This window comes from Dipodomys ordii, unplaced genomic scaffold, assembly GCF_000151885.1.
Source record: "Dipodomys ordii isolate 6190 unplaced genomic scaffold, Dord_2.0 Scaffold55, whole genome shotgun sequence".
Lineage (NCBI taxonomy): Eukaryota > Metazoa > Chordata > Mammalia > Rodentia > Heteromyidae > Dipodomys > Dipodomys ordii.
Genome location: NW_012267271.1, coordinates 4,862,190 through 4,882,835, shown reverse-complemented (window position 1 = coordinate 4,882,835; position 20,646 = coordinate 4,862,190). Strand labels below are relative to the sequence as shown.

General features: G+C 45.2%; 1 protein-coding gene across 1 annotated transcript in view; it reads right to left on the bottom strand.

The window, feature by feature from the left end:
* The window catches only part of Sptan1 (spectrin, alpha, non-erythrocytic 1), a 59,502-nt gene that overhangs the window by 27,176 nt on the left and 11,680 nt on the right, over nucleotides 1-20,646 (bottom strand). The window contains exons 5-23 of the mRNA XM_013021268.1: nucleotides 20,255-20,388; nucleotides 19,957-20,101; nucleotides 19,725-19,879; nucleotides 16,630-16,765; nucleotides 14,828-14,929; nucleotides 13,821-13,958; nucleotides 12,584-12,694; nucleotides 11,273-11,350; nucleotides 10,986-11,141; nucleotides 10,349-10,553; nucleotides 9,512-9,693; nucleotides 9,026-9,269; nucleotides 8,718-8,840; nucleotides 7,985-8,202; nucleotides 5,384-5,476; nucleotides 4,471-4,605; nucleotides 3,144-3,292; nucleotides 1,986-2,045; nucleotides 618-872 (exon numbers count right to left, since the gene is read on the bottom strand). Coding sequence (XP_012876722.1) covers nucleotides 618-872; nucleotides 1,986-2,045; nucleotides 3,144-3,292; nucleotides 4,471-4,605; nucleotides 5,384-5,476; nucleotides 7,985-8,202; nucleotides 8,718-8,840; nucleotides 9,026-9,269; nucleotides 9,512-9,693; nucleotides 10,349-10,553; nucleotides 10,986-11,141; nucleotides 11,273-11,350; nucleotides 12,584-12,694; nucleotides 13,821-13,958; nucleotides 14,828-14,929; nucleotides 16,630-16,765; nucleotides 19,725-19,879; nucleotides 19,957-20,101; nucleotides 20,255-20,388 — 2,819 coding nt within the window. The remainder of the gene's footprint in view (nucleotides 1-617; nucleotides 873-1,985; nucleotides 2,046-3,143; nucleotides 3,293-4,470; nucleotides 4,606-5,383; nucleotides 5,477-7,984; nucleotides 8,203-8,717; nucleotides 8,841-9,025; nucleotides 9,270-9,511; nucleotides 9,694-10,348; nucleotides 10,554-10,985; nucleotides 11,142-11,272; nucleotides 11,351-12,583; nucleotides 12,695-13,820; nucleotides 13,959-14,827; nucleotides 14,930-16,629; nucleotides 16,766-19,724; nucleotides 19,880-19,956; nucleotides 20,102-20,254; nucleotides 20,389-20,646) is intronic.

The following is a 20,646-nucleotide window of genomic DNA, read 5'->3' as shown; positions in this document are numbered from 1 at the left end:
CAGTGGTTTATTGGAGATAGGAGTCTCAGGGTCTTTCCTGCCTGGGCTAGCTTTGAACTGCGATCCTCAGCTTCCCAAGTAGCTAGGATTATAGGTGTGAGCCACCAGCACCTGGGTAGTTTTGTCCCCCCCCCCCCCCCGCCCGGCAGTGCTGGAGATTAAAGTGAGGGTCTTATACATGCTAGGCCAGCATTTCACCACTGAGCCATGTCACTAAACAAACAACCCTGTAGAAAAAACAGCATTGCCTTTCTTTGAAACTGGTGCAAGAAGATCCTATTAAAGTCATTTAAAGTAGACACACATCTCTACCAGACACATTTATCAAAGCTACAAATGGTGAATTATAATGTATAGACTGTGTAATCTGTGTTCAAAAATCAAAGAGACATGGGGTGCTAGTGGCTCATGCCTGTAATCCTAACTCCTACTCTAGGAGGCTGAGATCTGAGGATCACAGTTCAAAGCCAGCCCAGGCAAAAAATTCCCTATGAGACTCTTATCTCCAATTAACCACCAAAAAATTAGAAATGGCTCTGTGGCTCAAACTAGTAGAGCACTAGCCTTGAGCAAAAGAGCTCAGAGACAGCACCCAGGCCCACAACAAACAAACAAACAAACAAATAAATATATCAGGAGAACTGTCAGTAAGCAGTGTTTTAGCTTCCCATACCTTCTGGAAGTCATCAAACTTCTTCTGCAGCACCTCAACCTGCTCCAAGTCAGCACCGACCTCTTCACTCGTCAAAGCAGCTTCCTTCTCATTGATCCACTGCTGTAGCTCATTCGCTTCACGGAACAACATAAACTTCTTGCAACTTTTCTCCAACATGCCTTTACGCTTCTCACCCAGTTCCAGTAAAGAATGGTATCTGATGTAGGTCAAGAGGGTGACAAGAGAGGCAAAGAGGGCAGTTAGCTACCTACAGCTGTTAACATAAAGGCAACTGCTATGCATCTCCAAGGTGTGCTCCAAGGCTTGAGTGTGTAAACGATGGCCCTAGCAACAAAGGCTCAGAACATGAACACGAGGACCCAGAGTTCCCAACTTACAGCCTTAGGAATAAGCACACAATACACAGTTCAGAGCCAGGGGCTACAACAGCCACACACACTCATCTCCATGTCATTTTTGCATTTGCAACATGGCAAACACATGTACTTTAGCACAAAAACATAGGGTTCTTGAGACTGATTACAGCTGAGAGATGAGATGAATTTGCATGATGTTTATGTATGGTTGTCTTTTGTAATTCTCTGAGCAGTTCCCACGTGGGGGAAGGTATAATGAGCCTGAAATGGCCTGAGACAGGATACTGTATCTCTAGATCAGTAAGACATGTCTACAGCAATGTATTTGTTTTTTCTTAGAAAATTGTGGCAACTTTGAAAGGAAAGGTAGAGTGCACTATGTCTACACAATTTCATTATCTGGAAGAGTTAGATTCCATTATCTGAAGATTTAAGAAGAATCAAAGAATATTCTAAGACTAAAATAAAAAACGATCCACTCCTACTATCTTTAAAGCTATAAAAAGGTCAAACTTAAGAAACTAAAAAGAAAAATCTAAAGTCACCACCATTAAGCCTAAATAAAGTTGGCAAACAAACAAGAGTGCAACAAGTCAAGAACACTCTAAAAGGTGTTTCATTCCCTTCCTACTAGGACCAGCACAGAATTGGCCCCAGGTTTGCTGCTGACAGCAGCTGTTGTACCACACCAACAGAGGGAAACTGACACCACCATGAGCACAAAGCTGCACAAGGAAGCAACCACGAGAGCAGTGGTCGTCGGCCACTGCAGTCACAGCTCTGCCGAAACTTCTGCCCTCCCTTGCCAGTGAAGCTGCTGCATGGATGCACCCTGCCCTCCCACCACCTCCTTTTTATTGGATGGATGAGTGCCTTGAAGAGAAGCAGCAAAAGGAGAATGGACAGATGTAGTAGTGGACACGGGGTGCTCATGAAGCTCTCAGCCTACTCACAGTTCTTCCACCTGTTTCATACGCAGAGATACACTGCCGGCCTCCTTAGTAATGCGTGTCCTGCACAGAGGGTACAGCAAAAGCATGCACAAATTAGTGGGATTAATCCATGGGAATGACAAGTGGCAGCTCCGACTGGTGCCTTGATGGTGATGGTTAAAGTGGGGAAATTGAGGAGTCATTTAGAAGCTCATAGAAGCAATCCAGGCCATGAATGAAATTATAGTGAAGGCACAGCAGGAAAGTTAAATGAGATGGTTAGTTACCTTCACTTTCCTTATAAGTCTGCCATTTCAAAGGCAAGTTATACTGTACTACAAACATGGTTAACTTCATAGAGCAGGGTCGGGGGACAAGATGGACTTGGAAGGAAATTTTCCTGATTGCTAATAGCCAATTTAGTTATGGACTTGATCATTTTCACTTCATATTTATGACCTGAGCCTCTGATAAGAACACAAAACCAAATGTCCCATTCTTGTCTCAATAGTAAGAGAATCTGCAAGGCTGCAATGCACTCTACCGCTGAGCTACCTTCCGAGCCCTAGTAAGAGAATCTGGAAGCACACATGTGACTTCAATTTTAAGGATCACTAAGGCCAAAAAAGCTCTACTATTCTATATTCTAGTGGAAATATATTTTCTGAATATTTCCCAAGTATCCAAAGCCATTGATTTCATTTGTGGGGTAAGATACACACTAACAGAGATGCAAGTCTTTATGGGGCTCAGCTATAGAAAGGAAGACAGCCTTTTAATTAAAAATAAACTATCCTCAGAACACAAAGCCATGGTAGAGAGAAGTTCTGGAAATAGCCATCCAAAGGGGTGCAGAACTGAGGGGTGACAAAATCTGGAAACCCAATTCAAAAGGCATCCTGAACCACAAGACAAAAGTTAAGACAGCAGTGATTAGGAAAACATGGTTTAGAAAAAGAAACTCAGAAACACTGGGAAAACAAAACAAAGGAGATTAAGGTATTACCCATCAGGAATTTGGGTTCAAATAGGAAAACTAGTGGGATAAAAGTGACTTTGAAAGCAAGAGGTATGCAAAAGGGCTCCAGATGCCTCAGGGCACCACCTACATACTGGCTAGTGGGTCAGACTAAGCCCAGCACGATGCCTGGTTCTTTGTGTTGACTGTGTGTCCCTTACTGGTTATCAATCTGTTCTTGCCGCAGTGCGATGCTGCCCTGCTCCTCCAGAAGGTTTTCCCTGGAAGCTGACTGGGCGGGGTCCAACTTCTTCACATACGCAGCAGGCACAAAACCCTGACGATCATTCACTTCCACCTTCCACCAGTCCTAAGGGAGAAGAAAGGATTGAAAGCAGATCCTTTCCAGATAGAAGCAGAATCTACACATAGGCCTCTGTATTTGTGGACATGTATATATATGTGAGTGTGTGTGTGTCCAAGGCCTAAGAGTTTTCCTCATTTTAAAAGGCCTGTGACGGAATCAGTTACTTGGACTGCCATATGCAAAGTTCATCACAGGTGACCCATCAATGTCAGCTACTGTGGCCATTCCAAACTATGTGTTCCATACGGTGGCCCACACCTGCCTATTCAGTAAGAATTCAACTCATAAAAGAAACTGGTGCATGGCCAGGCACTGATGGCTTACGTCTATAATCCTAGCTACTCAGGAAGCTGATATGTGAAGATCGTGGTTTGAAGCCAGTCCATGCAGAAAAGTCTGTGAGACTCTTATCTCCAATTACCCACTAGAAAGCCAGTAGAGGTGTGGCTAAAATGGTAGAGAGCTTACCTTGAGCATAAACGCTCAAAGCACCTATACCTTGAGTTCAAGCCCCCAACTGACTAAACCAAACAAAAACATCAAAAAACCTGAAAGTGGAGCTGTGTCTCAAGTGGCAGAGTGCTAGCCTTGAGCAAAAAAGCTGGGGATGGCGCCAGGCCCTGAGTTCAAGCTCCGGGACCAGCACTTTCTACTCCCTTAACCACATACCCCCAAAAAACTACCTGAATGAGTCAAGGAAGACAAGGTGATGAGCCAGAAAGGACAAAGCCCATGTGTTGCTATCACAGCTGTCTTCAACGTTCTGCCAGGCTGAGACACAGCTACATGGTCTAGATTACTAGCTGAGAGGAGGGGCTGAAGTAGCCTGAGGTGGAGCACTTCTCTAGCATGCATGAGGTTCCAGCCTCCGCATCACAAACACCACAACCAACAGGTGCAAGTTACAGAGCAGACCATGTTCAAAAAGAAAGAATTCTACCTAAAAATGCTTAAATGTAATAGAAACTATCTCTGAGGATGATTCTCTGCACTACTTGCAGAACACATTCAGAAGGACAGATCTAGAACTTTCCTAATCATAAACAGCAGTGGATATACAGATTAAGGAGAAGACTGACAAGGAAACCCTCCTATCAACATTCAGCCATTCCAAGGGCCCTCAATGGAACACACTTGCAGTGTGGAGGGTTCCCAGGCACCCGCCACTTTCTATGCCTTGCCTTGTTAGTGCTGTTGAGCAAAGTGAGGATATCTCCTTTTTTCATGGTGACCTCACGAGGACTCTTCTCCTGATAGTCATAGAGAGCCAGGACCAGCTCCTTCCCAGTCTCATCATCCATTGGAGCCACTTGTTGCTACAATCCAAAGAAAAGGTAAAATGATTAAAGGACATCCACAGCATTTTATCTGCACCATAATGAAGCCCAATCTCAAGAGCACCAACTTTATCGAATACATATGTAGATTTCTTCACCAAAAATTCTATTCAAGCTGATAGATATGTTTACAAAAATCTCAATTTAAACTGTCTCACTATGGGGCTGGGAAGGTGGCTCAGTGGTAGAGTGCTTACCTTGCATACATGAGGCCCTGGGTTTGATTCCTCAGTACCACATAAGCAGAAAAAGCCAGAAGTGGGCCGGGCGCTGGTGGCTCACGCCTGTAATCCTAGCTACTCAGGAGGCTGAGATCTGAGGATCACGGTTCAAAGCCAGCCCGGGCAGGAGAGACCATGAGACTCCTATCTCCAATAAACCACCAGAAAACCGGAAGTGGCGCTGTAGCTCAAGTGGTAGAGTGCTCGCCTTGAGCTGAAGAGCTGAGGGACAGTGCCCAGGCCCAGAGTTCAAGCCCCACGACCGACAAAAAAAAAAAAGCCAGAAGTGGTACTGTGGCTCAAGTGGTAGAGCACTAGCCTAGAGCTGAAGAGCTGAGGGACGGTGCCCAGGCCCAGGGTTCAGGCCCCACGACCGACCAAATAATAAAGATATAATAAAGTGTCTCACTAAAAACCTTTGGTTTGGTGTCCCAAGTATACTGAGCACAGCAGCAATATCAGCGGCAGTGTCTGGTTCCATGACTCTCTCTGGCCCCACTATTTGCCAAGGAACCTGGAACAGCTGCAGCACTTACCCGGCATGACTGAGCCTGCTCTCGTAAAGCCTGGATGCTGCTGCCATAGGCACTGAGATCTGACATCAAAGCTTCGTGTTTCTTCAGCAGAGCCTGAAACAAAAGTATATGCTGCTTCCTCCTGCAGAGGTCTCATTCACACAGGCCTCCCTTCTTTAAAGAGGAACGATTTAAGTGAAATATCATGACTTACATTCTAAAATCATGCCCACCTTTACCTACTTATACAGAAACATACACTTTATAAATATACAGAGAGGAGTTATGAATGTGGCTTAGTGATAGGTGCTTGTCTAGCATGCATGAAGCCCTGGGTTCCATTCCTCAGTACCACATAAAAAGAAAAGTCTGTGCTGTGGCTCAAGTGATAAGAGTGTTAGTCTTGAATAAAAGGGGCTTAGGGACAGTGCCCAGGCTCTGAGTTCAAGCTTCAGGACTGGCAAATAAATGAATGAATGGAGACATGAAGAATAATATCCTATGTACAGGAGAACCCACTGCCTATCCTTAGAAGTAAAATACAAGACATTGAAGCTAGCTACATGTGCACTCATTCCCGCTCTATATGGGGTACCTGTCTTTTTCCATTAATAGCATTTCCAAGACTTTTAGTCCATATTTTGGGGAAGAACATATAATTCATGTTAATGTTTAATTCAATCTGGTAATTTAAAATTTTAATTTTTAATTTTAAAGTAATGTTTTATAAGGGCTGGGAAGGTGGCCAAGTGGTATAGTGCTTGTCTTGCATGCATGAGGCCCTGGGTTCGATTCCTCAGTACCACATAAGCAGAAAAAGCCAGAAGTGGTGCTTGGCTCAAGTGGTAGAGTGCTTGCCTTGAGCTGAAGAGCTGAGGGACAGCACCCAGGCCCAGAGTTCAAGCCCCACAACCAACAAAAAAATGTTTTATAAGCATAAATTAATTGTACTCACATACATACATATGTGATACTTACATGCATGCTATGTTCATCACAAAATGTTGTAAAAAGAAAAAAGACTGTCACTGATACATGGATTGTATATGACACAATTCCTATCACATGACAACGAAATTGATAGCAATGTGACAGAGGATGTGTGGAAAACTGAAATGTTGGGAAGTCGGAAGTATATGGACTAGGAAGACACACTCTAAGTACCACAAACACAAGACTATTTGACCACCTGTAGTGGCCTGTGAAACCAAGCTTCCTCACTCTTAAGTGGAGGAGAGTTCCATACACACTGTCTTGAGCACTGAAACTGACTGTGATCCAAGACCAACCCTACTAATATATACTACCATATAGCCATCACGCCTAAGGAATGTGCAAGAAACCACTAACTGAAACAGGAGACTGCAATCTTCACAAATCTGGGACTCAGATGCATAAATCTCAGCAAAAAAGCCTACATGATGTGAATAAACAAGGCAATATATTGCCTCAAAAAACTACTTATTCTACAATAAAGGATGTAAGTGAGAATGAAGAGAAAAAAATGAGCTCAAAACAAAACTAGAATGGCTAATGAAATAAAGGAATTATGTTAAAACAACTAAATAAATTCAAAGAGGATTCAAACAAACAAGAGAAACAATGATACAACAAAGAGTTGACTGAATGAAAGATATGTGAGAATTCAATGAAGAAAAAAAAAAATCAAACAACTCCTGGAAATGAAGACCTTACTTGCCCAAATTGAAGTTGGGTGCTGCTAGTTCATGCCTATAATCCTAGCAACTCAGGAGGGTAAGATCTGAGGATTATGGTTTAGTCAGTCTGGGCAGGACAGTCCATGAGAGTCTTAACTCCAATTAACCAGCATAAAAGACAAGCAAAATCCAGGTGCTGGTGGCTCATGTCTGTCATCCTAGCTACTCAGGAGGCTGAGATCTGAGGATCACAGTTCAAAGCCAGCCCGGGCAGGAAAGTCTGTGAAACTCTTAACTCCAATAAAACACTAGAAAACCAAAAGTGGCGCTGTGGCTCAAGTGGTAGAGTGCTCGCCTTGAGCTGAAGAGCTGAAGAAATCATAAATGAAAGCCGTCCCATGGTTCTCTGTTCTGAGTCTTCCATGTGCAGGCACTTTCTCAGCCCTGTAACCCTCACAAACATGCCAGGAGAGGTGCTTCCTTTTGTAGGTAAAACACGAAGCCTCAGCAAGGTACTGCCTAGTCACAGTTATACAATTAAGATGGATTGGGAATGGGACCTGCCCCCAGCACAGTCTGCTGTGCCCAGGTCCATGCACTTAAGCAATGGAGGGGAGAGGGGACGAGCAAAGAGAAGACATTACCCACTCAGACCCCAGAGTTCAAGCAATAACACCTGAGCATAATGGTGGTGCAGCCTATCATTCCAGTCATGTGGGAGGTGTAACTAGGAGAATCACTAAGCTAGCCTCGGCAAAAACAGAATCCAATTTGAAAATAACTAAGGGGAAAAAGTGCCTAGCCAGTAGCCCTGAGTTCTAACCCTAGTACCACTAAAAAAATAAAAATAAATAAATAAATCACTGAGGTACCACACCTTTCCTAAGTCATCATTTCTCATAACTTGCTTTCCTCCACATCCTGGTCCATTTCCCTAGAAGATGCAACAGGAGCTCAAGGTTACCTCAGCAGAGTCCTCGTCCTTCCCATAGTCAGTGCTGCCCACAATGGGCTCCTTCTCTCTCATCCAGGACTCGGCCTCGTTGGCATCGGCAAAGTACTGCTGGGCCTGCAGAGAGTCCTCAAGGTCCTGCCTCCGCTGAGAGGCTTTGGCTTTCAGTGCCTCCCACTTCTGGTTGAGCTCGTTGAGCTTGGCCTTCACATCCTCTGCAGCAAAGTGGCCTGGAGCAGAGAGAGGATGGCAAACAGTACATTGATATGTTGAAGGTCAGGAGAGGCTTCTATATCCACGTACTTTTGTTACTACATTTTGGGGTGCCATGCTCTGTCCCAACTCCATTTCTAATGAGCTGCTGCTCTGATCCAGCCCTTTAATGGATTTCCTCCTCTCTTGTTTCCTCCAACTGTGGCTCTATCTACTGTGTAGAAGCAGGCTTCCTATGCTGGTGTAGTGTCACTCTAATCAGGAAGTCATAAGTAACAGCAGTTTTATGGTTCTCTGTTCTGAGTCTTCTAGGTGCAGGCACTTTCTCAGCTCTGTAACCCTCACAAACACACCAGGAGAGGTGCTGCCTTTTGTAGGTGAAACACGAAGCCTCAGCAAGGTACTGCCTAGTCACAGTTATACCATTAATTAGGATGGGTTGGGAATGGGACCTGCCCCCAGCCCAGTCTGCTGTGCTCAATAAGCAATGGAGGGGAGAGAGGATGAGCAAAGTCAAGCCCCACTCACTTACCTTCCTCCACCATGGCATTTCCTTTCTGTGTCACTGCTTTGATGCGGGGTTCATGTCCAGCAATTTCTGCTTGTAAAGCTTGATGTTTCTTTAGCAGATTCTGGACTCCAATCAAATCCTTGCCTGAAAGCAGAAACCACTCCCTCATCATCCAGAGAAGTCAGTACTGAACTGACACACACAGTCAACTCCCATAAGGGCTCCAGCAAGAAACCTGACCTCACACTGTCCCCTTTATGCTAAGTGCCATGCCCTTTGTCAGCCCTTTTTTTCATGCCCCTTATCCTGACTTGTGGAAGCAGACTGACCTCTGTTGGTAGATGCAGCAATGGGCTCCTTCTCTCGAATCCATGTCTCTTCATCTTCCACATCCCGGAAGAGCTGCTGTAAACGCAGAGAATCTGCCAGCTTCTGTTTCCGAGCAACCATGGGTTCTTTAAGAGCCTCATAGCGAGCCACAAGTGCCTCCTGCTTCTTCTTGATGTTTTCAGCATCAAAATGGCCAGCATCTTGGAACTGGCGGGCCTGAATGGTGATGCCATCAATTCGATCCTGGGAACAGGAAAGAACAAAGCCTTGAGAGCCTGAACCAAGGCTTAGTTAGCAACTCTGCTCTACTCACTTCTGCCTACTGCTTGGGGTGGAATTCTATCACACTCAGCTCCCAGAAAGCTGAGGGAAGACAAGTTGATATGAGCAAAAGCAAATAGAGTTCTCTAAGACAGTCACATATTTTCTCCTGCCTTGTCATCTGCATTCACATGCCAAAACACAGACCCCAATTCAAACTCTACCTGGTGAGCAGCCACATCGGCCTCCAGCAGGGCATGCTTCTTCTGGAGGTTCTGGACATTGGTAAGGTCTTTGCCATAATCATCTGAAGCCAAGTGACCTTCTACTTCATACAACCACAATTCAATGTCCTCAACATTGCGATTAAATTGCTGTTGCTGGTTAGCTTCACGAAGCTTTATTCCTGTTAGGAGGAAAAATTTATTTATTATTTATTTATTTATTGGTCAGTCCTGGGGCTTGAACTCTGGGCCTGGGCACTGTCCCTCAGCTTTTCAGCTCAAGGCTAGTGCTCTACCAATTGAGCCACCCAGACACTACCAATTTTCTGAGTAGTTTATTAGAGATAAGAATCTCACAGACTTTTTCTCCTGCCTGGGCTGACTTTGAACTGTGATCCTCAGATCTCTGCCTCCTAAGTAGCTAGGATTACAGGCATGAGCCACCAGCGCCCAGCTGGAAAATTTAATTTCTATTCATTAACATGATTCTTTCACCAATACAGCACATGAGCCACACTCTCCTGATGAAGGACGATGGGTAAGAATTGTAGTTACTGCTTCACTTTTACCACAAAGGCAAAGAAAACTTAATGTACAGCCTCCACACCACCATCTAGAAGCCAAACTGGAAGCTGTCTGGAAGCAGTCCCAACTGTATTTGGGAGTTACTAATGCCCTTGGCTCATGGCTGAATTTTGACTTTCACTTTAGATGAGGCCCAATTCATTTCCTCAAAGTGATTAAGACCACCATCCCTGGGTGGTGTATGTTCCACAAACACTTACCCGGGTGTATTTAATTCTCCAAACATTCCTATCAGCATCCATTTCCTCCTACCTTTCAGTTCTGTGGCCTCCAGCAGCTTCTTCCACAGGCTGATGACTTCATTCATACGAGTTGCTACTTCATCCTTGGCATAGTGGTTGACATCTATCAGCTTCTGCCCAGCTTTCTCCAAGGCATCAATTCGGCTTTGGTTTGCTGAGAGCTCAGCCTCAAAAGCCTGATGCTTTTGTACTTTTCCCTGCAGGTTGGATGGGTCCTGCCAATCAAAGAGAGAAGACACCTAAGAATATTACATTACCTCCCATTACCTTCATATGAAAATTTTGTGTTTTTTTTTTTCCTGTCAGTCATGGGGCTTGAACTCTGGGCCTGGGTGCTATCCCTGCGCTCTTCAGCTCAAGGCGAGCACTCTACCGCTTGAGCCACAGCACCACTTCCAGTTTTCTGGTGGCTAATTGAAGACAAGAGTCTCATGGACTTTTCTGCCTGGGCTGGCTTTGAACTGTGATCCTCAGATCTCAGCCTCCTCAGTAGCTAGGATTACAGGCGTGAGCCACCGGCGCCCGGCCATATGAAACTTTATATGGGGTTAGGTCACTGTGGTTTGTGGAATCCACTACAACTGAAACAAAGAGCTGTGTTTAGTGTATTACTAAAGTGCCACATAGCAATGTTAACAGTATATTACTTTATAAGCTTCATCAGTGGCAGTTTTCATCTTCTCGTTGACCCAACTCTTGAGCTCATCAGAATCACGGAAAAACTGCTGGAGATGGAAGGAATCGGCCAGCTGAGCCCTGCGGTGCATGGCTCGCTCATGAAGGGCATTGCGGCGGCTCAGCAGCTGCAAAGACAGAATTGCTGTGAATCTCTACTTCTTTATTTCCAAGAGGTGTTCAATTCAAAAGACAAAACCTGCAGGAAGGGACACTGGTGGACGGCAATCAAGGAGCAGAAAGAATCTGGGGAACTTACAGCGTCTCGGCGTGTGGCCACATCTTCCATTGCATAGTGGTTGTTCTGGATTAGCTTAGTTGCAAATTCATCCAGTGCCTAGGAAAGAAGATGAGAGTTATGACTGAGTACTATTCCCCGCCTGGCCTCTGGAGAAAAGGAACTGTTGCCTGAAGGAAAAGGAACTGTATCTGAAGTCACAACATGGTCAAGATCAGCACCATCAGCACGCTACGGGAGGAAGCAACAGTTCCCTGTAGCGTGTAAGCACCAAGGGATTTCTCAAAATCCTCAGGCCTTTTTTTTTTGGTCAGTTGTGGGGCTTGAACTCTGGGCTTGGGCACTCTCCCTGTGCTCTGAGCTGCAGCACCACTTCCAGTTTTCTAGTGGTTTATTGGAGATAAGAGTCTCACAGAATTTCCTGCCCAGGCTGGCTTTGAAATGAGATCCTCAGATCTCACACTCCTGAGTAGCTGGGATTACAGGTGTGAGCCACTGGCACCCGGCTTCTTCATGCTTCTTGAGGTTTTGTTGAACAAAATAATATTGTGTTAGTTCCACTGAAATCTATAAGCTGCAACACAAGCTCCTGATAAATGCCAAGCATGGGCTGATTCTTGTTTTTTGTTTTTTTTTTAATCAGCTGTGGGGCCTGAACTCTGGGCCTGGCCACTGTCCCTCAGCTCTTCAGCTCAAGGCTAGCACTCTATCACTTGAGCCACAGCGCCTCTTCCGGCTTTTTCTGCTTATGTGGTGCTGAGGAATTGAACCCAGGGCCTCATGCATGCATGCATGTGAGCAAGCACTGTACCACTGAGCCACCTTTCCCGCCTGATTCGTGTTTCTAAGATGTACTTTTTTTTTTTGCTGGTCTTCTTGAACTCTGGGCCTGGTCACTGTCCCTGAGCTTCTTTTGCTCAATGCTAGAAGGGCTCTACCACTTGAGCCACGATGCCACTTCCAGGCTTTTTCTGAGTAGTTTAATAGAAAAAACAGTTGCATGGACTCTCCTGCCTACGCTGACTTCAAACCAGGATCCTTAGATCTCAGCCTTCTGAGCAGCTAGGATTACAGGTGTGAGCCAACAGCACCCAGCTGTAAAGTGTATTTTCAATGGGAACAGTATGTTACACTTCTAATTAAAAGTACATCTCAATTTGAAGGATTCTATCCAGCAAGTGGTTTCATTCAGTTCAGCCATGTTAGGTGACAAGATGTCATATTACCATTGTAAGCCATGAGCCCTAAAAGGCACCAAGATCCTTCCTTTTATCTGCTTGGAAACAGGCACTTCTGATTACCCTAAGAATCAGATGACTAGGAAGCTCTTACCGTGATCTTCTCCTCCTGGGCACTGAGGGACTTCTCAAAGTCTTCGTGTTTCTTGAGAAGTGCTTCCACACTGTCCAAGGAATCGCCCAAGTCTTCATTCAGCAGGAATGCCTATGAAAGGAAACAAAGTAGGCAAAATCATACCGCTCTTTGATCTTCTATTACTTAAAAGCAAAGGATATGTGGATCAAAATAGAGTCTATAGTTTTGAACTTCTGAGATCTTTTCTGGAAAAGTCTAAAGCTCTTTGTGATTTAGTTAATCTAGATATTCTGGGAAATTCCTGTTCAATATTTTACTGGAACTTTTTTGGTCACTCCTGGGGTCTGGGTGCTGTCACTAAGCTTTTTTGCTCAAGGCTAGCACTACCATTTTGAGCTCCACTTCCAGTTTTCTGGTGGTTAATTGGAGATAAGAGCCTGGTTTGGAACTTTTCTTTTTTGTCGGTCATGCGGCTTGAACTCTGGGCCTGGGTGCTGTCCCTCAGCTCTTCAGCTCAAGGACAGCCCTCTACTACTTGAGCCACAGCACCACTGGGGTTTTCTGATGGTTTATTGGAGGTAAGAGTCTCACAGACTTTATTGCCCAGGCTGGCTTTGACCTGTGATCCTTAGATCTCAGCCCCTGAGTAGCTAGGATTACAGGTGTGAGCCACTGGCACCTGGCTGATGAATTCTATTTTTTTGTTATTGTGGGTTGTGGAGCTTGAACTCTGGTCTTGGGCTCTGTCCCTATACTCTTCAGCTTAAGGCAAGTGTTCTACCACTTGAGCCACATCGCCACTTCCGGTTTTCTAGTAATTTACTGGAGATAAGAGTCTCACGGACTTTCCTGCTAGGGCTGGCTTTGAACCGTGATCCTCAGATCTCAGCCTCCTGAGTAGCTAGGATTACAAGGTTTGAGCCACCAGCACCAGGCCCATAAATTCTATTTTAAAAGTCAATTTACAAATGTTAAAAAAAAATAAATACAAGATCATGTCATCTGCAAAAAAAAATTAATTTTACAAAAATAAATGTTGACCCCACGAACGTGATAATCTGGGAGCTTTTCATCTTAGCAGTGACAGAGGTAGGAAGGGATGGCAGAAGTCTGCTCAATTTCCCCCTCCTTTGCTGGATTCAGAGCTGAATTGGCTTTGACTTCCTAAAACAAAGTAAACAAGCTACTGAAAAGTGGAGGAGCAAAGCCCGGTTCCTCCCTCCCCACCTCCAGGTGAGCAAGATCCCAGTTTTACCTCCTGTTTGCTCATCCAGTTGTCCACCTGCTCAGTATCACGGTAGAAGAGCTGCAGGTCCATGCACTGCTCATACTGCTGCCGGCGCAGCTCCCACAGCTCCAGCAGGGCAGCCCGCTCTTCTGAGAGGATGGTCAGCTTGGGGGTTGGGAGGCATAGTTAACAACATGTCTTAGTACGAGCTTCCCTGGGGAGTCTGGTCCTCCTGCTAAACTTCAGGCCATTTTATGATTTCCAACAGGGGAGTATTATGTGAACTTTGTTATTTTTTTTTTGGCCAAGGCAAGTGCTCTACCACTTGAACCACATCCCTACTTCTGGCTTTTTGGTGATTAAATGGAGATGAGAGTCTCTTGGACTTTCCTGCCCCAACTGGCTTTGAATCATGATCCTCAGATCTTAGCATTGTAAGTAGCTAAGATTATAGGAGTGAGCCACTGGCACCTGGCTACATACCCTAATTAGCTTGCAAATTCAAGAAGGATGGCCTAGAATTAATTTATTGCCATAATACCACTATTTATCTAAGTAGACTGATATCTAATATTAATTGAAGTAAATTGATAAAGAAAAAGGACTCTATTAGGAAGTGAGGGGGAGTAGAGACTATCAAGTAAGATACATCAGCTGCATGGTACTCTGTAAAACCAGTTGGATGCATTCATGAATGCGTTAGACTTAACTTATAAAAATGGAATTCCTTCTTGCTCCAGAAAAAGAACTGGCTTAGCCCTAAAACAGGACTTGCTCTTTTCAAAGTCTCCTTAACATAGGAGATGTGTTACACATGCCCCAAATAAAGTGAGCTGTGTCTCTCTGGCTAACTGGCACACCTTGCACGTATCTTCTTTCTAAATCTCTGAGGGCAAAAGCTGCCCTTTCAAGGCACAATCTCAAGCTAAGTGTTCTCGCACATAATGGTGGTGGATGCCATGCCTGGGACAGAGAGGACAAAGAAGAGCTCTTGGGGCCCAGCTTCTTTGGAAGATCCTTTTCCCCTCCCTTACCTTCTCTCTCACTTCATCTGAGGCGTAATGACCAGCTGCCAGCAGTGCCTGTCCAGACTCATCAGCAGACTTAAAGCTATCTTCATGAGCGTCAATCTCACCCTGGAAGGGGAAGAGGCACAGTTTATTTCCTGCAGCTTCTAAAAGAAAAGGTGTTGAATTTCAAATATTCCTTATGAGTCAGACTGTCACATCTACAACGAGGAACAGATGGTATCCATCCAAAATTCCTAAAAGTTAGTCTGAGCTAGTACATGTGAAAACACCACTTGTCCCACTGGTTTTGCTAGCCACCTCAGTCAATCTTTAGTAGACACATATTCATAGAGCCATTCCATTGGTCTGTATGCCTCCCTTGTGCCAAATGGAGACCTGTTAATCTGATTGTATACACACACCCACACTACTACCACATACATCACACATACACCACACACCATATACCAAACAGCCACACACACCCTTACTGGACTTCTGGCTGCTACTGCACTTTATATGTCCTGGGGAGTTTCTTCATCTTTACATTCCACAGATGCAGAAGGCAAAGGTAAGCAACTCTACTTACTCACTTTTAATTTGGGCTGAGAAGTTGGCTCAGTGGTAGAGCAATTTATCTTCCAACAAACTTTCCTAGCTTTTTACACAAACAGAATTATTCCTAAGTACCTTATATTTTGTGCTCCGAATAACAATTCCCTTGCTTAAAGGTAAAGTCTTTGAAAATCTTATATAACTTATCACTCCATAAACATACTTGGGGAAATTTTAGATTTACTTTTAACAACTTATGAAAATTCAGTATTTAGGGTGTGTGTGTGTGTGTGTGTATGTGTGTGTGCGCTAGTACTGGGGTTTGAACTCAGGGCCTGGGAGCTACCTTTCAAACTTTTTTCCTCAAGGCTGGTATGCTATTCTAGCTCTGGTAGCTCTATTCTGGCTTTTTTGTTGTTATTGTTTTGTTTGTGTTGGTCCTGGGACTTAAACTCTGGGCCTGGGTGCTGTTCCTCAGTTCTTCAGCTCAAGGCTAGTATTCTACCACTTAAGCCACAGCACCAGTTGTGGGTTTTTTTTGTGTTTTTTGCAGGTCATGGGGCTTGAACTCTGGGCCTGGGCGCTGTCCCTCAGCTCTTCAGCTCAAGGCTAGTGCTCTACCACTTGAGCCACAGCGCCACTTCCGGCTTTTTCTGTTTATGTGGTGTTGAGGAATCGAACCCAGGGCCTCATGCGTGCAAGGCAAACACTCTTACCACTAAGCCACCTTCCTAGCCCCACCACTTGTGGTTTTTTGATGGTTTATTAGATATGAGAGTCTCATGGACTTTCCTGCCTGGGCTGGCTTTGAACTGTGATCCTCAGATCTCAGCCTCTGAGTAGCTAGGATTACAGGCGTGAACCACCAATACCTGGCTACTCTGGCTTTTTTGGTAGTAAATTGGAGATACGAGTCTCACAGACTTTTGCCCAGGTTGGCTTGGAACCACAATCCTCAGAATTCAAACTCCTGAGTAGCTAGGATTAGGTATGAGCCATCGACCCAGTGTTATTTAGACATTTTTTGAACAGGATATGCAAAATGGTAGTATTGCTACCCGGCTAGAGCTTACCACTGCTTTCACGGATCACCACAGTCTCCCAACTAGAAGCAGGTAGAACAGGTCTCCTACAGCGAAGGCAACTAACTATAAGCTTAGGATAAAAGCCCCTGTGGCTAATGGTCACAGTTATGACTATGGACTTTTTAGACGGAGAGGCACTGATGCATCATGGGCCATCTTTACTTCGGGAAGATGGGATTTTATTACCTTGTGCTCCTGGTGCCGATCCAGCAGGGCTTCAGCCCCAGCCACATCATTGGCCAGCTCATCTGCATTGATGAGAGCCTTCATCTCAGTCACCCAGCTGGTAAGGTCTCGGAAGTCGGCAAGGAAGCGCTGAAGCCTTGAGAAAACCAACGGTATTATTACTAGAGGTTTTCTGTGGTGGTTCTAGAAGGGAAGATATCATTCCCAAAAGCTCTGAACTCTGTTACCAAAAAACTAATAAGCCATACAAACTCAAGTCTTGAGCAACAGAAAACGCTATGAACTCAGGGAAGCATGAGAATGCTGTAATCAATCCTTTCAAGCTCAGGTTCTAAGCCAGGTGCTGGTGGCTCACACCTGTAATCGTAGCTACTCAAGAGGCTGAGATCTGAGGATCATGGTTCAAAGCCAGACAGGACAGGACAGTCCATGACACTCTTATCCCCAGTAAACCATAGAAAACCGGAAGTGGTGCTGTGGCTCAAGTGGTAAAGAGCACGCCTTGAGCTGAAGAGCATAGGGACAGTGCCCAAGCCCAGAGTTCAAGCCCCACGACTGACCCAAAAAAAAAACCTAAAAACAAAAAACAACAAACTCAGGTTCTAAAATGGGCATTGGTGGCTCACACCTGTAATCCTAGCTCAGAAGAGGCTAATTTCTGAGGATTGTGGCTCAGAAATTCCAGCAAGCCCAAGAGGATAGTCCATGAGATTCTTATCTTCAACTAATTACCAAAAAGCCAAAAATGGGGGCTGGATAAGTGGCTTAGTGGTAAAGTTCATGGCTACTATGCATGAAGCCCCAGTTTCGATTCCTCAGTTCCATATAAACAGAAAAAGCTGGAACTGGTGCTGTGGTTCAAGTGGTAGACTTCTAGCCTTGAGCAAAAGGAGCTCAGGGTACATAGGCCCTAAGTTCAAGCCCAGGACTGGCAAAAAAAAAAAAAAAAGCCTAAAATAGCAATGTGGTTCAAAGTGGCAAAGCACTAGTCTTGAACACAAAAGCTCAGGGTCAGTGCCAAGGCTCTGAATTCAAGCCCCAGAACCATCAAAAAACAAAAATAAAAAAAAACTTCAGTGGCTGAGAAGGTGGCTCAGTGGTAGAGTGCGTGCCTTGCATGCATGAGGTCCTGGGTTCAATTCCTCAGCACCACATAAGCAAAAAGAAAAACGCCGGAAGTGGCGCTGTGGCTTAAGTGGTAGAGTGCTAGCCTTGAGCTGAAGAGCTGAGGGACAGCGCCCAGGCCCAGAGTTCAGGCCCCATGACCGGACCCCCCCAAAAACAAAACAAAACAAAAAAAAAAAACAACTTCAGACCTGGGCACCAGTGGCTCACGCTTGTAACCTTCGCTACTCAAGAAGCTGAGATCTGAGGATCACGGTTCAAAGCCAGCCCGGGCAGAAAAGTCTGTGAGACTCATCTCCAATTAACCACTAGAAAACCAGAAATGGTGCTTTGGCTGAAGCAGTAGAGCACTTGCCTTGAGCACAGGGTTAGCACCCAAGCCCAACAACTGACAAAACAAAATGAACAATAACAACAAAAAAAAACCCTCAGGTTCTGTGTCACTGGAATGCCTTAATTCTTTTTTTTTTTTTTTTTTGGGTCCAGTCGTGGGGCCTGAACTCTGGGCCTGGGCGTTGTCCCTCAGCTCTTCAGCTCAAGGCTAGCCTCTACCACTTGAGCCACAGCGCCACTTCCGGCTTTTTTCTTTTTGCTTATGTGGTGCTGAGGAATCGAACCCAGGGCCTCAGGCATGCAAGGCAAGCGCTCTACCACTGAGCCACCTTCCCAGCCCCTGGAATGCCTTAATTCTTAAAATTTTTCTGGTGGTACACACTGCTTGCTAAGGAGGTCTGCTATGTTACTGAGTCACTCTTGTAGCCTTTTTTGACCTTTTGGAGACAGGGTCTTGACTTGCCTGAGTCAAAGCCTGAACCACAATCCTCCTATTATATGCTTCTTCCATACCTGACAGGTATGTGCCACTACACCCAGCGTCTTCTGCTAAGATGGCAGTGTTCCACTATGCCAGGCTTACTGCCAAATTTTTTTTTTGGGGTGCTGGTCGTGGGGGCTTGAGTTCTAGGCCTGAGCACTGTCTCTGAGTTTTTTGTGCTCAAGGCTAGCACTGTACCACTTGAGCCACAGCACCACTTCCAGCTTTTTTCAGTGGTTAATTGGAGATAAGAGTCTTGTCACAGACTTTCCTGCCTGGGCTGGCCTTGAACTGAGATCCTTAGATCTCAGCCTCTTGAGCAGCCTGCTGTCATTTCACTTTTAACTTTCTTGGTATTCCCAGGGTCAACTCCAGGTCAGTTAGAAGCATTTTTCTTTCCAATTTTTTTTTTTCGTCAGTCATGGGGCCTGAACTCTGGGCCTGGGTACTGTCCCTCAGCAATTCAGTTCAAGGCTAGCGTTCTACCACTTGAGCCATAGCGCCACTTCTGTTTTTTTCTGTGTATATGGTACTAAAGAATTGAACCCAGGGCCTCATGCACGTAAGGCAAGCACTCTACCACTGAGCCACCTTCCCAGCCCTCTAATTCTTTATTTACTCAAATTTCCCCCCCCAGTCAGGGCTTAGGCACTGTCCCCAGGCCTCTTTTTGCTCAAGGCTAGCACTCTACTACTTGAGCCACAGGGCCACTTGTGGCTTTTTCTGATTAGTTTATTGGAGATAAGAGTCTCACAGATCTTTCTGCCTGAGCTGGCGTCAAACAGCAATCCTCACATCTCAGCCTCCTGAGTAGCTAGGATTCCAGGTATGAGCCATCTGGTACCCTGCTTACCTTATTAGTTTAAGCTCCCTTTTCTCTGAATCCTTTCCACCAGTGCCTGGCTGATTTACTCAATTTTAATAGGATATTTCATGAAATGATTGGATAACTAAGGGGATACTTTCATTTCTACCAGTACTAATGTAGTGATAGGGAATGGAAGATTTTTTTGAAATTATAAATACTATACTGTCCTGCACCCCATACAGCTGTCTCCAGATATAAGAACACAGGTGGGAACAAGTGGTCTGCATCCTCTTAGTGACACCTGGCTGAGTGCACAGAACTGATTAAATGCAGAAGTGTTTTTTCCACCTGTAGGAGTCATTGAGGCGTGCATGTCTCTCTGCAGCCAAAGTGCGGATCTGCTCCCAGTTGGTAATGAGTTCCTCTCGCTTCACTTGGATCTGGGTGGCGCTCAGAGGGTGGGACTGCTGCAGGCGGTCAGCCTCTGCACACAGTGCTTTGACCTGGAAATGCATGATGTCAGCACTGCTCTTCTAACCCTTCCAACTAATTTATGGAAACAGCTGTTTTTCAAACCCACCTTGTCCTCTAGAGCAGCAAGATCTCTTTCCAGACCTTCATGTTTCCGCAGCAGAGCCTGAACACTTGCCAGGTCTCGGCCAAAATCGTCAGAGGCCATTAACTGCTCCTTTTCCTTAATCCAACTGATGGTCTCATCCACATCCCTGCAGAGTGGGAATAGAGGTGCCAGTCAACCTGTGATGCTGACTGTCCAGGAGTACCAAGACTATCACAGTCAAGATCTAGTGACCAGGGACTTTACCAAGCCCTTCCCAGCCAGTGCCTGTTCCCCTAGTCCAGTTGGAGCTGGTTGGTACCTGTTAAAGCGCTGAACCTCAGCAGCCCCAAAGAGCTTCCCCTGCCTCTGCAGAGCTAGACCCTTCAGTCGCTGCCAGGCTGCATTCACCTCACTCTGCTTGGTCTTGATCAATTCCTCCTCAGGGTGCTGTTCCTAAAGAAGGCAGAATGGAAGAGCTTTGCCTGTCCTGTTCCTCCAGTAACTCTAGTGCTCAAAAATCTGTTACTCCATGTATCTTGGAAATGATTAAGCACTGCTGACCATTCATAGACTTTTCAAGGCCCAAGTATTTATTCAGATGGCTTCAGACTGGAAATATCTTTTTAAAAGTGCCCTGTCATAAAAAAATGTACTCATTACTAATTTAACTGTAACCTCTCTGTACCACATCTTTACAAGAATAAAAAAAAA